General features: G+C 39.2%; 1 protein-coding gene across 4 annotated transcripts in view; it reads left to right on the top strand.

The window, feature by feature from the left end:
- The window catches only part of NIPAL2 (NIPA like domain containing 2), a 72,236-nt gene that overhangs the window by 44,134 nt on the left and 12,588 nt on the right, over positions 1-15,514 (top strand). For 2 of the 4 annotated variants that reach the window (XM_057307933.1, XM_057307934.1), the window contains exons 5-6: positions 1,802-1,902; positions 9,444-9,540. In XM_057307933.1, coding sequence (XP_057163916.1) covers positions 1,802-1,902; positions 9,444-9,540 — 198 coding nt within the window. Of the gene's footprint in view, positions 1-1,780; positions 1,903-9,443; positions 9,541-15,514 lie in introns of all 4 variants that reach the window. The other 2 variants (XM_057307932.1, XM_026495665.4) reach the window with 1 other exon arrangement.

The raw sequence follows: 15,514 nt of genomic DNA, 5'->3' as shown, positions 1-15,514 counted from the left end.
GAAATCGAAAAATTGGTGGCGGTATTAACTTCCGGGAGGGAACTAGTGGACTATCATAAGGGTGTACGAGAGATTTAACTTTTCACTCACCACCCTTGTGTGTCTTTTGAATTTTTTACCATATGCATGTGTTAGTTACCCAATCAAAACTAAATTTAAAAATAAAGAAATGTAATGACACTAGATACAGGTAGTAGAGATAAAAAAAAAATTACTGGCAGAGGAACTCAGTAAAAATAAGAAATTTGGATTTCACAAAAGAAAGTTGGAAGTCTGAGATTTTTAAGTGGTATTCACTGCATTTATTCTACTTCACTATACCAAGTTTAGAAGACTGTTTTTTTGGTTTTTGGTTTTGTTGTTGTGGTGGTTTTTTTTTTTTTTTGAATCCTATCCTTCTAGCAACCTAATATTGAACAATTGTAAGATCTTTATTTCTTTTCCAAAGAAAGGGCAGGCTGACCAATAGTTTTGCCCAAGTTCTTAGGTACTGGTAATTTTTATTATTTTCCTTTTATCACAATGCTTAATAATATAGATTGTTTTTTTTTTCATTTTTCAAATTCTCATTAGAAATAGCTTTTAAATTTTTGTGTATAATTTCTGCCTTCACAAAGTATTACAGAGGGAGCTAGTTTAATAGCTTCTACAATACCTCGAGTAGCTATCGTCTCGTTTGCGCGAAAAGTCAAATGCTGTTTGTTCTCAGAAACAGGAGTTCAAAACACTAAATCACTTGGTTAAGAGGAACGGGAAATTGGTGTCTTCCAATTGTGAGATTTTATAGACAAACTAAATTTTTTCGGGTTGGAGTCAGTGCTGGTTGTAAATTATATACACAACAATGCTGACCTCAGTGATGAAACAAGTTGAATTATGTTTTCAAGGGTGCTATCTGAAAAACCCTACCTGTATCAGTTTTTCTCCACTGATTATTAATAAATAAGCAGTTTTCAGTGTTATTTGGAATGTCAAGGCCTCCCTTTACTCCTCTTTATGCGGCCCCTCTTCCCATACACATTTCTTTCCTCCATTATTTTAAGTACGGTTAAAGGGATGACAGTAACCCATTTCTTACATAGGTTTATAATGTGGCTATTTTACTAAGTTACCCCTAGAATTCTAGATTCTAAATGGGATTAAAAAAATCTTACAGCAAAGTCAGCATTCACCTTTGTTATTTCTGCTCAAAGGAGTCCAATACGTGACCGTGATGAAGGTGATCTTTTACCAGAGTTTCAAAGTATAAAGTGTGTGTGTGTGTGTGTGTGTGTGTGTGTGTGTGTGTGTGTGCGCGCACGCGCGTAAAGGCTTCAAAGATGAATAAGTATGGAGTAGGTCATCAGGTGATGGACTTCCCCACTCTCTGGGCTCCGATGGGTTTAGATCGATCATGTGCTTACTGGTCCATGTAGAAACAAACAGCCAGCTTCGATGTGTTTTCATATGTCCAAATGCACGTGTTCTGATCTTTCCCATCTTTGGGGGAAGGTTTGCTGAAGAGGCAAGGATTCATCCGGAACAACAAAGAAAAATCAGAAGTTATGTCCTACCCCATCCTTTCCCTGGCCCTTATCGCCCCCACCCCCCACCTTTTAAAGGTAATACCATCAAGTGAATGCATCATGCTCTCTAGGGATGGTTTGGTGAATTGTATTTTAGGAGGGAGGGACTATACGCACTTCTCTAAGTAAAGCTCAGTCTGTAGGTAGTGTTTGCATTGACAAAAAGCCTTAGTATCCCTCTTCAACTTGGCTTGTCTTTTCAATTTTATTTAAAGGTATGACATTGGCATTTGCAGGAACATATTTATTGGTGAACTTTGCTCCAAGCAGAAGTCAGTCTATCTCTGCAAGAACAGTACAGTATTACTTCATTGGCTGGCAGTTCCTGATCTATGTGGTAAGAATCTTAAACATTTTACTGTCCCAGAAGTTATATTACCTAGACCACTGCTATATGCAGATGTTAGAGAATGAATGAAGTCTCTTCTTCTCAGCATTAACAACTCATTATATTGTAAATATATTTTACCAAGACCAAAGTATTTGAAACACTAAATCAACAATAGGACACCCCCAGTTTCCTGACTATCCTATTCTTGGGGGTGACTTGTCACTGGAACAATTTCCACAACATTTAATCCAACAAATTTCAGAGCAACATGTTTTAGGACAACTCAAAGTAAAAAAAAAGAAAAACAAAAACAAAAAAACAAACCTCTCTTCCCAGGTCAAAGGGAAATACCTAAAGACACATTTTACTTCATTGACTTTTATTCAAGATAGATATGTTCTTCAAAAAAGTATTCGTTGAGACCAATGCAACAGATTGGGGAGAAGTAGATAGCAGTCAGATAATACTAGGAGATGTGTAAAAGAAAGAATGGAATGAGCTGATACAGAAATTTGAAGGCACTATTTGGGATATTTTATTTGATTCAGTGATATCTCATAGGTTCCTCAAATTATATCCAGTGGGTATAGTGAGAATGTGCTGGAGATTGTTGGTATGTAACTTGTTACAGAAGTTGGTTTAGGTTGAAGAATCAGCATGTTCCAGGAAGGGCAGGTGGTAAGAAGAAAACTGGGGTAGATGACTGGAGCATTTAACCAAGAACCATATTAGTAAAATAATTGTAAATTCAACAAAAAGAAAGCACAGAGAATCATACATTTTTAGGATTAGACGTTACTTTAAAAAGCTATCTGGTCTAGTCCTCCGCCATTGTAACAGGTAAACGAGTATGACCCTACTTCATACACCTATTATTCAAAACGTGACATTGACATTTGTCGGGACATGTGTTTTGGTGAACTTTGCTCTAAGTATAACCCAGAATATTACAGCGGGGACTACATGGTACTACATTATCATCTGACAGTCCTTAGTCTGTGTGACAGGAATTCTATATATCTTGCCATCTCTGATACAGAATTCTGGCCCCTGGAACACAAATGCTTACAGGTGTTTTCTCTTTCTACCCTCCCACTATGCTCCTTTCTCTTACTTAACAAAGATACTTAGGTTTCTCTATTTAAAAAAAAAAATCCTCATCCCTACACACTCTTTCATAAACCGTCCTATTTCCCCTCCACTCCACTCTCCCCTCTACTTTCCAAGCTCCTTGTCACTCCTCACTCATTTTAATCTGGTAGATCCCCCTCCCCACAAATTGCCAAGTGGAATTGCTTTTTTGGTCCTGCTTCTTCTTTAACCTTGTGCAACATTTACTTGTGACCCATCATCTCCTTGAGCCCCCCTCTTTCCTGGCTTCCTTAGTTTGTTTTCCCTGTTTCTCGTCTTCCTCTCTGACCAGTCCATCCTATACTCCTGGTGGGCACCTCCTTCTCTTGTGCCCACCACTCTTAATCTATTCATGCTACATACTCTTCCAGGGTTTTCTAGGGTGATCTCAATGCCAACTCCCATCATCCTATAGGAAGACTTCTAAATCCAGACCCACATCTCTTTCCCAGGCCTCTTCTGAGTTGCAGATCTATGTTTTCATCTGTCCACTTATTACTCATCCCTGCCTGGATGTCTCATAGTTTCCTCAAATGTATCATCTCAAAATTGAACTCAATATCTTCTCCCCTGAACTCCCTTCTTTCTTATATTGGAAGGCTCCCCTTCCCCCTGCTCTCCATCAGCCTTTAGGATTGGACTTTCCAGCTCAGATTTGCCTTCCTTGGGTCTATCATACTTTGTGCCTCCTCTCTGCCCCATTGTAATCCTCCCGCTTGTCCACCAGACCCAGCCCTTTAACAGATTTCATCAATCAAATCCAAGGCTCTAAAGGGACTTACGGAGTGTTTCATGGTAGCCTAGACTTGAAGTCCTACCAACGTATTATTCTTTGCCTACAGGCAAAACAAATTCTTCATCACACAGGGTCACACAGTCTGTGACCAGAAAATGAATAGCCTGAGTTGAATCCTTTGGAGATTAAAGTTGCGTCAAGACTTAATTTCCTGGAATAAACAGCATTGTTTGATGATGACATACGTTATGTTGTTTTAACACCAGAAGAAACATTGAAAAGAACAAAACTACTTTTTATTAAACCTTAAATTTCCACCAAAAAAAACCCCTCTGGCATTACTTGCATTTTGCCATTTTCCAAAGTCAACTCTTAAATTCATTCATTCATTTATTCACTAGTTCATTCAACTGATTAGACAGCCAGGGTCTAGAGAAGAATTCCTGTAACAGGAATTTTGTAGTCCTGGGAGAGGCCCATATTCCTATAAAATAATGAAAGTATACTCGAAAGTAAATGTCACCCAAAAATGTAACTAATTTCAGATATTTATAAGATAGTATAAAATAAATTTTTAATAAAGTCGCATATGAATAACACTATTGGCTGTAGACTCCAAAGGGAATTATCTACATTAGCTTAGTTTGGAATTTAATCCATTATATATTGCATCTCTAAAGACTCTAGAAGTTATCAATTATATGCTAAGATCTTGAGCTGAAGTTTGGTTTAAATCTGTTAAGCATCAAAGTAATTAATATTTAATCCTTGGAGGTGGCACTTTTTGTGCTTTTTCTGCAAACCATGACTGCAAAGATCATAATTACAGAAATTAAGACCATTCTTTGAAGTATCATTCCTCTAGCTGTTCTTGGATTACACCAAAGACAAACGCAGTACCTGAATTGCTTTTCAGGACTGTTCAAATAGCTAATACAATGAATAAAAATATTTTAGAGGCTGGATAAGTTTTACATTTCTCAAAGGGGGATTGCAAAATTGTATCCCCAGAGGCTAATAGCATCTCCTTGTCTCGCTGGTTTACCTGTACCAGATGGATGTCCAGGTTACCCTTAAGGCTTACACGAAGTGGAGGCCTCAGAAACAAGGGTCCGGGAGCTTGTCCTCTGAACCGGTTCTCTTTTTGGTAGGAAGAGGAGTTGAGAAGCCTGGTATCAACTGGCCAGTGATGAATGAGTGTCCTTCGCTCACCCCCTAAAACAGCCTTTCCCAGCCTGTATTCATAGGTGTGTGGTCCCACCTGCTGCTTTGCCAAAAAGCAAAGAACGAGTGCATTTTCCAGGTTAAACTTGCTAGGCGAGCTACTGCATAACATGACCCTCTCTGAGAAACCCACCTCTGTTAGCATGTTCAAAGCCAGAGGTCCTTTAGGAAGGAGACAGACTTGCCGACCATGGGGTCCTTTTCTCGAAGGACCTTTTGTTGAATAACGCTTACCAGTGATTCCGCAGAACCTGCGTGAGGAAATTCGGCCCTAAGCCTCAATTACTTCATGTTCTTTGGCAGGCTTGATGATGGCCGTTTTCCCACCCAGACTTCCCAACAGAGCATTCGAATGGAAACTTCTGTCATGAACATAAGATCCTTCACAAAATAATCTGCATGGTGCTCATTTTCTCTCCACCAGACAAAAAATTAAACGAGTTTAAGCAGGGGCCGAGCCCTATTGTTTAGGGTAATTCCATCCCCTGAAGCTGGTTATTAAGTCAGCCTTTCCAGCAGAACTGCTTCAAAACCCACCACCAGGTGTCAAACACCCGAAGGGGAAAAAAGCTGTGTTTCTAAGCCTTCAGTCTGCATGGCGGGCGGTTCTTTTGCTTTGCTGTCGGAATGCACCCAGCACTTGCAGGTCCGCACGGGGGCCCACTGCTGTGGTAGCCGTAGCTGCCACTCACCCAGCAGACTGAGCCCTGTGCGGACTTCTGACTCCCTGCTGTCCTTTACCTGTGCGGCAGATGGGGAAACTGAGGTAGGTAACTCATCGGAGGCTACATAAATACTAAGTGGCAGACCCAGAATTCAAAACCAGGCAGCCCACCTCCGGGGTGCACGCTCCAATCCGTTTTCGGTACACATCTCTCTATGTAGAATTAATAAAAGTTGACCACCGAGGATCAATCCTTGTCCAGACTTGACCCTAAAGGAGCCTTTGCAGAGCTCTTTTTTTTTTTTTTTTTTGGACAAGGAAGTCATCTCAAAGTCTTTACTTTCAAGAAAGAACTTGGTGAGAGAAGATGAGGTAAACAGGGGCTCAGATTTTTGAACTGGAAATGGGGCCCCCAATGGTGAGATTTTGTGTCTCTCTTTTGTCACATCATCCATGGCCTGCCGGTGCTCTTTTCCCACTGAAAACAGGGTGATGAGTGCCTTTAAATCTAGTTAGATTAGAGAACGGATCCAGAAAACCCAGAGTCAATTCAGAAAACTCATCCCAAAGACTCTGTTCCCCTGGAAAGACTTCAAATACCAAAACCTAAGTTAGTTTCCTGTTCTGTAGCAAATTGTCACAAGCTCAGTGTCTTAAAACAATACAAATGTATTATCTTAAAGTGTTGAGGGTCAGAGGTCCAACACGGGTGTGGATTGAAATCAAGGTATTGGCAGGGTCGTATTCTTTGCCAGTGCCTCTGGAGGAGAGTCCGTGTTCTTGCCTTTCCCAGCTGCTTGAGGCCACCAGCATTCCTTGACTCTCTTCTTTCTCACGTTACATCTCTCTCTGACCAGGCCTGGGAAGGTTCTCTGCTTTTTGGGACTCATACAATTACTTCAAACCCACTTGGATAATCCAAGATAATCTCCCCATCTCAAGGTCCATAGCCTAAATCACATCTCCGAAGCCCTTTGCCATGTAAAGTAAGGTACGCACAAGTTACAGAGATGGGAACGAAGCCGTTATTCTGCCTACCAGACCTACATCATTTAACCCCCCTGAGCCTTGGTTTCCTCATCTCTAAAATGGGGATAATAGTGCCTACCTCCTGAGGTTGTTGAGAGGATTCAATGAATTAGGGCCAAGTACAGCACGTGGTAAGCCTCTGGTAAGTGCTGTTATTATTTCTGACCTCTGAGGTAGCAGTCAGCAAAGCAGCCCCTTCCTGGGTCTCAGCAACCTGTAGAAATCACAGCTGCCTTAATATTGATATTTTCAGCGAGGGGGAAAAATGTTGCTAGGAAAAAAACGAACATGAATTCGTGCTGCTTGAATATTTTATTCCTGGGAGCTCCATGACCTCTTGCCACAAGACAGAGCATAGGGCAGCTACAGTCATTCTGAGTCACAGGAGCTCATGTTTTATTTATCTGAAGCCACAGAGATGGAATTTGGAAAAAAGTCATATGTGATATTTAGAACTGATAACTACCCTCATTTTCCCTAAAGTAATAATCCTCTTGCTAATAGATTTAGCTAACACGCTCTGTGCATTCGTGCAGGAAGAGCTCCTTCTCTCCGTCACAAATATGGGGCCCAAACTCTGCTGTGAGTTGTTTGTAATCGTATCATGTGAGAAATACAAGCCTGTGGTTGAAAGGGGGATGTAGCCAACAGGGATATTTCTGTTAACAATTGATGATCTGTACAGACATTAAGACACCCAGCGTTTTGACGGCAGCTTTGGGGAAGGCAAAGTGATAGGAGTTTAACAGCTTTTGTAGCATGACTTGATTAAATTCAAGGCCTGGCAAATAAATCCTATAAGAAAAAGTTAAAGTAATTAGTTTAATTAACCAGGAAAAGACTGAGGGGTGACTTAATCTTCCATATGAGATGAAAGGTTTTTAAATGAGGAGGATATGGTCTTGCTGCTTTCCATGCCCACAGAGGATTAAAGGGAAAAAACTAAGCAGACCTTGAACTGAAACAGTAGAGACTCACGCTGACTTAGAGAGGACCCCATAAGTAAAATGCAGGCCTGGATGTAGGGAGGTCCCTAACTCTAGTAATGTTTAAGAAAAAAATTGGGGATGTTTTTACTTGTCTGACGTCAGAAAAGTAAACATTCAAATATTTATGATTTCAGTCCAGGGATACTGCCTCCTTGAAAAAAAAAATAGCTTTGCTCCAGGTTATCTTAAGGACTTCAAAAAAGAAAAAATATTCAAACAAAAATAAAATTGAGAACTCAAAATTACGTTAGCGTTTTCTTAAGGATAGGAAAATTTTAGACATTCAGTCAATTAATATTTATTGAACACTCAGTTTATTATACATTAGGTCTGTTTTTTGGCAAGTTGCTCATAATATATTTGAGGTGTAATTTATTCATTAATTTCATAAATACTTATTGAGTGACCGACGGTGTCCAGCCGCTGAATGAAGACAGTGGAGAAGAGGACAGATAAGGTCCCTGTTCTCATAGAGCTGGTGTGTTAGTCGGGGAGACAGAAAAGAAACCCAGAAATGCATGGACAGGAAATATTCCAGATGATGATAAAATGCTCTACAGTAGACGAGGGGTGGCTCTGTTAGATGAGAGTGGTCAGAGAAGACATCTCGGAGGAGGTGATCTTTAAGCTGAAATTTGAGTGATTGTAAGGAGCCATTGTAGGGAGATCAGGGAAGGAGTATTCCAGGCAACTCCAATAGTTAGTGCAGAGCCCAAAGGCAGGAGACATCTGAGCTTTGCAGAGAACTGGGCGGGGAGGCCATCTGTGGCTGGCACAGGTGCGCCATCCAGGATTTTATTCTTAATGTGAGACGAAACCATAGGAGGTTTGAGCAAAGGAATGACGGGATTTAATATATATTTCTACTGCATATATCATCCTGGATAAATCTCAGAAACAGTGCACAGTGAAAAACCAGGACGTGAAAACAAGTATGATTCTGCATGTATAAAGTCCAAACATATGCAAAAATAAACAGGGTGCTATTTGAGGATACATAGAAGGTAGTAAACTGTAAAGAAAGTGAATAGTAAACATACAAATTCAGTGTAGTGGTTGCTGGGGAGATCCCAGGAGGAGCGGAGTACAACTGGGGAGTGGTACCAAGAGACCTCAAAGGTCTTGGTAGGTTCTTTCTCTCTGGTTGCATGTAGGGCACGAGACTGCTTGTCATATTATGTAAACACCTTATGTGTGTATCATATATATTGTCTATGAATGACATATGTCATTATTCAAATTGTGCTTTGAAATGATTCCTCTGCTGCTGAATGCCTGGATTGCAGAGGCCAGAGTAGAATCAGAGATAAATTGGAAGCTATTGCAGTGGTTAGAAAGGAGGTGGCGGGGAGTGGGGGAAAGGAAAGAGTTGCTGGCTGATGCAACAAGATATGTATTGATGCCATTCATTGGGGGGGAAGGCCCCAGGAGGGACAGGTAGGGAAGGAAGGCACTCAGGAGTTCAGTATTGCCCATATTTCTGTGATATGGCTATTAAACGTGCATGTGGAGATGCCTAGAAGATAGTTAGATAAATGAGACTGGAGTTGCCCATCTCAGGGTCATTGGCATATAGGTGAGGTTAGAGCTCCGGGTCTGGGTGGCTGAGGCTCCTTATATTGTTCTCATATGTTTATAATTGTCCATAGAAATGCCAGTCACCCTGAGCTCTCTCAGGAGAACTGTTGCAAAATCAGAAAGAGAAGTATGGCATTCTGAAGACATTGTATAAAATAATGTATAGTTTACTCTTTTTCATCTTTTTCATTTCTAGATTTTAGAAATATTAATTTTCTGCACTCTGCTGTATTTCCATAAGAGAAAAGGAATGAAGCACATGGTGATTCTGCTAACCCTGGTGGCACTTCTTGGTAAGGACGTGCTTGGTTTCCTAATTCCCTCATCTAGCCATGCGAAGTCAGGAAAGAGATTGGGAGGAGGAGGAGGACACTGGAGCATTCTATTCCTTTCTCCTCGTTTCTACTTTTCAACTCTGATCTGTAGAAAGAAACCCAGTCTCAATTACGCAAATTATATTTTGCATGTCCATGGCTATAATTGCTATGTTTAATTCTTTTAAAAACATATGTAAGGTTTACTTCTTGGTAATTTTATTTGCTCTCTGACAATTTGAAGATTGTCTTTCTTAGCATATAACTGAAAATTATTAAAAGAGGAACAAGTGAAGGATCCCAACTGAGACTTTTGTATCAGGAATTACTTATCAAGACCTGTCTTGTTTACACGTTTTAAAGTCTTTAATGAGTATGGCTAATAAGAAACGTAAATGTAAGCAGTGTGATTTTCTTAGATACAACATTTCTTTCATTTTTGATCCACCCATCTCCTTTTTTTCCCAGAGGCACCTTATAAAATTTGAAAACTGTTGCTTCTATAAGCCCACTATCTATTTTTAAATCTACCCTCTTTCCTCCTCTCTCTCTCTCACACACACACATACACACACGCACACACACTCATATAAACCAACACTAGGAGCTCTCACTAATTGTTTGGAAAATTGCCTTTTAAAATTTTTATTTATAATTCTTCTTTTGCCTCCCCTTTGCAGATAAGATGGTCCATACATCATGTTTTGTTTGCTATGACTCTGTAGATTATACTTATGCCACTGGGACAGGCAGCAACCCTCATGTTAAGGAAGAGCTGGAACTTTTTTTTTTTTTCATTTCACGAACAGTTCTCTCCTTTGAATCGGAAGATTTGTATTTGTGGTAGTTACTTATAGAAACAAATTTATGCATGTTCAGGTATGCTGTTGATCAAAAGAACAGAAAAAGAACTTTATATTTATTTCTTTCCAAATTACCAGGTAGGGAGAACAAAAGCAAACAGCTAAGAGACAAAATGTACAGTATATAGGAAAATATTGAAAATAAAGGAAATTTTAAATAGAAAAGTGAGGTAACAGTATTAAGATCATACATATCAGTTATGATCATAAATGTAAATGGGGTAAATTTACCTAGTAATAAAGAAAGATCCCCAAATTGGACTTCAGAAAAATTCCCAGACTGATTTTGAAAAAGTTTCTGAAATTGGATTCAGCCAGTGTCCTCTGGTTCAGATCTGAGAGTTGTAGAAATAGTGCCCTTTCTAACTGGCCCTTGCTGGTTGTGAAACACTTTGGCTTCATACACAAATGTCATCTAAAACAAAGTAACTCAGTTTGAAAGTAAAAGAAAGCAGAAGGCCATGCTATTACTATGTAAGTGAAAAATCAAGGCGGAAGTACTAAATGGAGCAGAGGCTCCCGGAGACCCCACATCAGTGTTTAGCTGCTCTGCATGGTGGGCCTGCGGGTTGGGAGGGAGAGACCCCAAGATCAGGAGGCCTCAGGAGACTCGGGCAGCAGCTCTTTTGAAAACTACATTAACAGAAATATGAGAGGAGTGGAAGACTTCTCCTAGTTCATGAAAGGTAGGTAGACAGAAAGAGAGGAGTGGGAGACTTCTCCTAGTTCATGAAAGGTAGGTAGACAGAAAGATATGTTAGGATAGAGGAATGAGTCCTTAATTTTGATCTAATTGAACTCTAAATCCTGAAAACAAACTATACACCTGCTTTCAACTGCCTGTGTGACATTTACAGAAGTTAGTCATATAATTGGCCACAAAGAAATTCTTGATAAATTCCAGGAAGTTGAAATAGTACAGACCACATTCTCAGATCACAGTGAAATAAAAACAGAAAATAATAACAAAAATAGAAATGAGTAAAACCGTAACATCTGGAAATGTTAACACCCCTCTTAAACTGCAGCTGGGCCCAAGTAGAAACCAAGATTTCATTGCAGCATATATTTTTAAAATTATTATGAAAACACTTACTATTAAACCTATAGCTTTATGACTAATGCTGTATTCAAAAGGAAATTCATTACTTTAAATGTGTAAGTCAAGCATTCCACTCAAAAAGTTAGGGAAGAAAAACAGTGAAATAAAGCTGAGGCAAGCAGAAAGGACCAATTAATAAGGGTAAAAATTAATGAAATAGAGAATAGAAAAACAATGGATTGATAAATAAACCCAAGAATCTATTCTTCAAATACATTAAAATAGATCCTCTATAAGACCAAAAAAAAAAAAAAGGAAAAGTTTCAAATACCCAAAATTAGAAATAAAATTGAAAACAAATATGAAACCTTGGATATATAAAGGAAAATAACTATGGCGGAAATGGAAGCTACATCCTGAAAAGAAGCAGGACTGCATACTTTTATTTTCAACCTAGACAGTAATGCCTTTAAATCTTTAAGAAACAGATTATTCTGATGTTGTTCAAATTATTTGAGGATGTAAGAAGAAAGCTTTCACCTCTTTTATTTTTACATAATCAGTATAAATACTGATCCCAAACAGCACACATAAAGAATACCATGAACTGATTTCACGACTGAATATTAATGTAGAAGTCTCTAATAAAAAATTAGCAGGTAGAATCCAGAAAAAAAAATCATTCTTAAGACCAAGGGGTCTTAGTGAAACTGGTTCTTTTTCTTTGTAACACAATAATTTGTACTTGCATAGTCTACTCATAGTTATATTCTGGTATGAACTCATCTCCCCCACCAGATTAATTCTACGAGGACAAAGTCGTGTCTGTTCTAGTGACGCTGTATATAATTACCTAGAACTGAGGACGCTGTGCGCAAAGTAAACATTTTGAATTAACTGAATTAATTATGGGAATGAAAGGATGGTTCTTTAAGAAATCCATTAACATAGTTCATCATGTTAATGACTCAAAAGGGAAATATCATGTAAACAGATGCTGAAAAGACATGTTAAACTTTAATATCCATTCCTAATAAAGAATCCAAAATGCAATCAGAATAGAGATATCTGTGTGTTAAAAATGTATTTCTCTCTTTTTAGTAATCTTCACTTTATTGGGAAATAATTGACACATATACTGTATATAGTTAAAGTACACAACATGATAATTTGATATGCATATACATTGTAGAGTGATTACTGAGCTCGAGATAACAAACACATTTATCACCTCGTATGGTTCATATAGTTAACTGGTGTGTGTGCAGCGAGAATGCTTACGATCTCAGCAACCTCGGAGTGCACGGTAGCACGTGAGCAACTAGTCACCATGCCGTGTCTTAGATCCTCAGAACTCACTCTTCTTAAACTAAACATTTGGACCCTTTGACCTACATTCACCCCATTTGCCCCTACCCCCAGCCCCTGACAACCACCATTCTATTCTGTTTCTGTGACATTGGAAGAACATATTTCTCTTAAAGATTTTATTTTATTTTTATTTATTTATTTGACAGAGATAGAGACAGCCAGGGAGAGAGGGAACACAAGCAGGGGGAGTGGGAGAGGAAGAAGCAGGCTCATAGCGGAGGAGCCTGATGTGGGGCTCGATCCCATAACGCCGGGATCACGCCCTGAGCCGAAGGCAGACGCTTAACCGCTGTGCCACCCAGGCGCCCCTGGAAGAACATATTTCTCTTAACCCAAAAGCTGGAGCACACCCATTGGTGAAAACCAGACGTGTCCTCACTGAGAAAAGAGAAAAATACCTGTGCTGGCTGGGTATTTTACAGTGATCACTAATGACTTTTATAGGAAAAAATGATTGTGAAAATCATGTAGCAGCTTTGAGGAATACGTATAGTGTCAGGCTAAATGAAAAAGGAACACACAACAGCGTACCTACCTCCATTGTGATTGAAAGCACGCATGAGGCGTACTCTGGAAATGAATGAGAGGAATTAGGCAGGTGGATTTTTTTTTACTTTATTTTTAATGTAATACTGTTTATGTGATGGACTTAAAAATGAACTAAAAAAGAACACAGAGGGTGAGGGCAACTGGGAAGAAAGAGATCTGGCTTCCGGTGGGTGGCGCCCCATGCCCGGTAGCTGCAATCTTCTTTCTTAAAAGGTCTTTTTTTTTTTTTTTAAGATTTTATTTATTTATTTATTTGTCAGAAAGGGAGAGAGCACAAGGGGGGGTGCAGCAGGCAGAACAGGCAGAGAGAGAAGCAGGCTCCCCACTGAGCAGGGAGCCCGATGTAAGACTCGACCCCAGGACCCTGGGATCATGACCTGAGCTGAAGGCAGCCACTTACCCAGCTGAGCCACCCAGGTGCCCCTTTAAAAGAGTCTTAAGACTCCCAGCAGAATGCTTTCAGCTGACCAGGGAGCTGGGAAAGCTAGGAGGTCCTTCTCTCTGCTCTGTATTCAGATTAGGGAAGCCAAGTTAATAAATGAAGTATTGATGGCTCTAATAAGGAGGCATTGATGGCAATTTGGGAAAGTCTCTGGAAGGAGCAATTGATGAAGTAGGGGGGGACTGAGAAGGCCAGATTTAAAACTCAGGTCAGCTATGTCAGGTAAAAATGGTACTGCTGTAATGTCTATTATTGAGAACTAAAACAGAAAGACCCACCAAGAAAAAATATAAAAATCCACGTACCCGAGCACTGCCGCACAGTATTATGGGAGCGTGACTGGTTCTCTGTAGCGGGCGGCTTGCCAGTGCATTTCAGAAAAACAGCAGCTGTTAACAAAGTCCCCTTTAGGTGATTTTCCTGGGGTACTTGGCAGAGTGGTATGCAAAGATCTATGTTCAGGAGTATTCATCACAGCCTCATTTTTAATACCAAAAAAAAAAAAAAAAAAAAGGATGCAACCTAAACATACAAAAATAGGGAATTGCCAGGATAAAGTACACATTGATGCAATGGCGTACTCCACAGCTGATGAAATCATGCTTTAGAAGAATATTTAATGGCATAGAAAATACTTAATGGCAATCGAAAATAGATTCCTAAATAGTATATACTGTATGATTCATATGTTACAATATATTCATACTTAGAGACAGAAAAATAGCTACAAAGACATATTCCCAAGTGTTAAAAATGATTTGGGGATGAGTGTTGAGCTTACAGGTGATTTTTTTTTCCAGGCTTTTCTGCATTTTTCCAAATTTTCTTAAAGGAACACGTCAACTTTTATAGCTTAAAAAAATGAGTTTAAAGATTATTCATAATCCCAGTGCCTAGAGATAACCACTAAGAGTATCTTGATGTAGTTTCTTCTAGCATTTTTTCTAGCCTTTTCTTCTGTATATAAAAAGAGAAGATACATAAACACTTTATATTTTTATATATACATTAGAATGATGCTGCATTAAACTTTGTATTTTCATCTGTCCTCCTTAACCACACTCCCACCCAAAAATAAAACGGAAATACTTGTCACCAGCCTAGAAGTAACTTGCACAGTTACATTAAAGAGTGATTAATCAGCTGATGATTGTACATGCTTTGAAAATACAGTGATTAACTATAGCAAACCGATAGTTGGTTTAGCTGTTTAATAAAGAAGTCTAGTTTTGTTTTTGTTTTGCGGTTAAGTATAATTTAACATCAGATGGTAGTTGCATTAGATGACCTTGAAAGGCCTTTGGAGTCCGGAGGTTGTGAGGCTAATAGAACAGTGTGTTCAACTTCTTCCCATTAATAATCCCTTTGGGAAACCTGGCTGTTCGGACCACAAGACCATAACCACATTGTGCTCTAATTTCAAGCAAAATTTTGAGGAGGAAACCAAGGTCCCTCAAGAGCTAACCTTACAAACTTAAACCATCGAGTGACACACATCACTGCAGATATTTAAAATTCCTAGATTAGCGAAGTTATGACTATTGTCATAATCTGTAGAGAACATGTAAAATGATGAGGTCAAAGACGTTTTAAGATGAAGAGGGGCCCAGTTGTAAGGGCCTCTTTGTTCAGGTCGGGGTTTGTTTTTAGAATTTATCACCCGTTCTCCTCTGTTAATTATGACTT

This window comes from Ursus arctos, unplaced genomic scaffold (assembly GCF_023065955.2).
Source record: "Ursus arctos isolate Adak ecotype North America unplaced genomic scaffold, UrsArc2.0 scaffold_6, whole genome shotgun sequence".
NCBI lineage: Eukaryota > Metazoa > Chordata > Mammalia > Carnivora > Ursidae > Ursus > Ursus arctos.
Note: the sequence above shows the minus strand (reverse complement) of the source record. Positions and strands in the feature narration are given on the sequence as shown.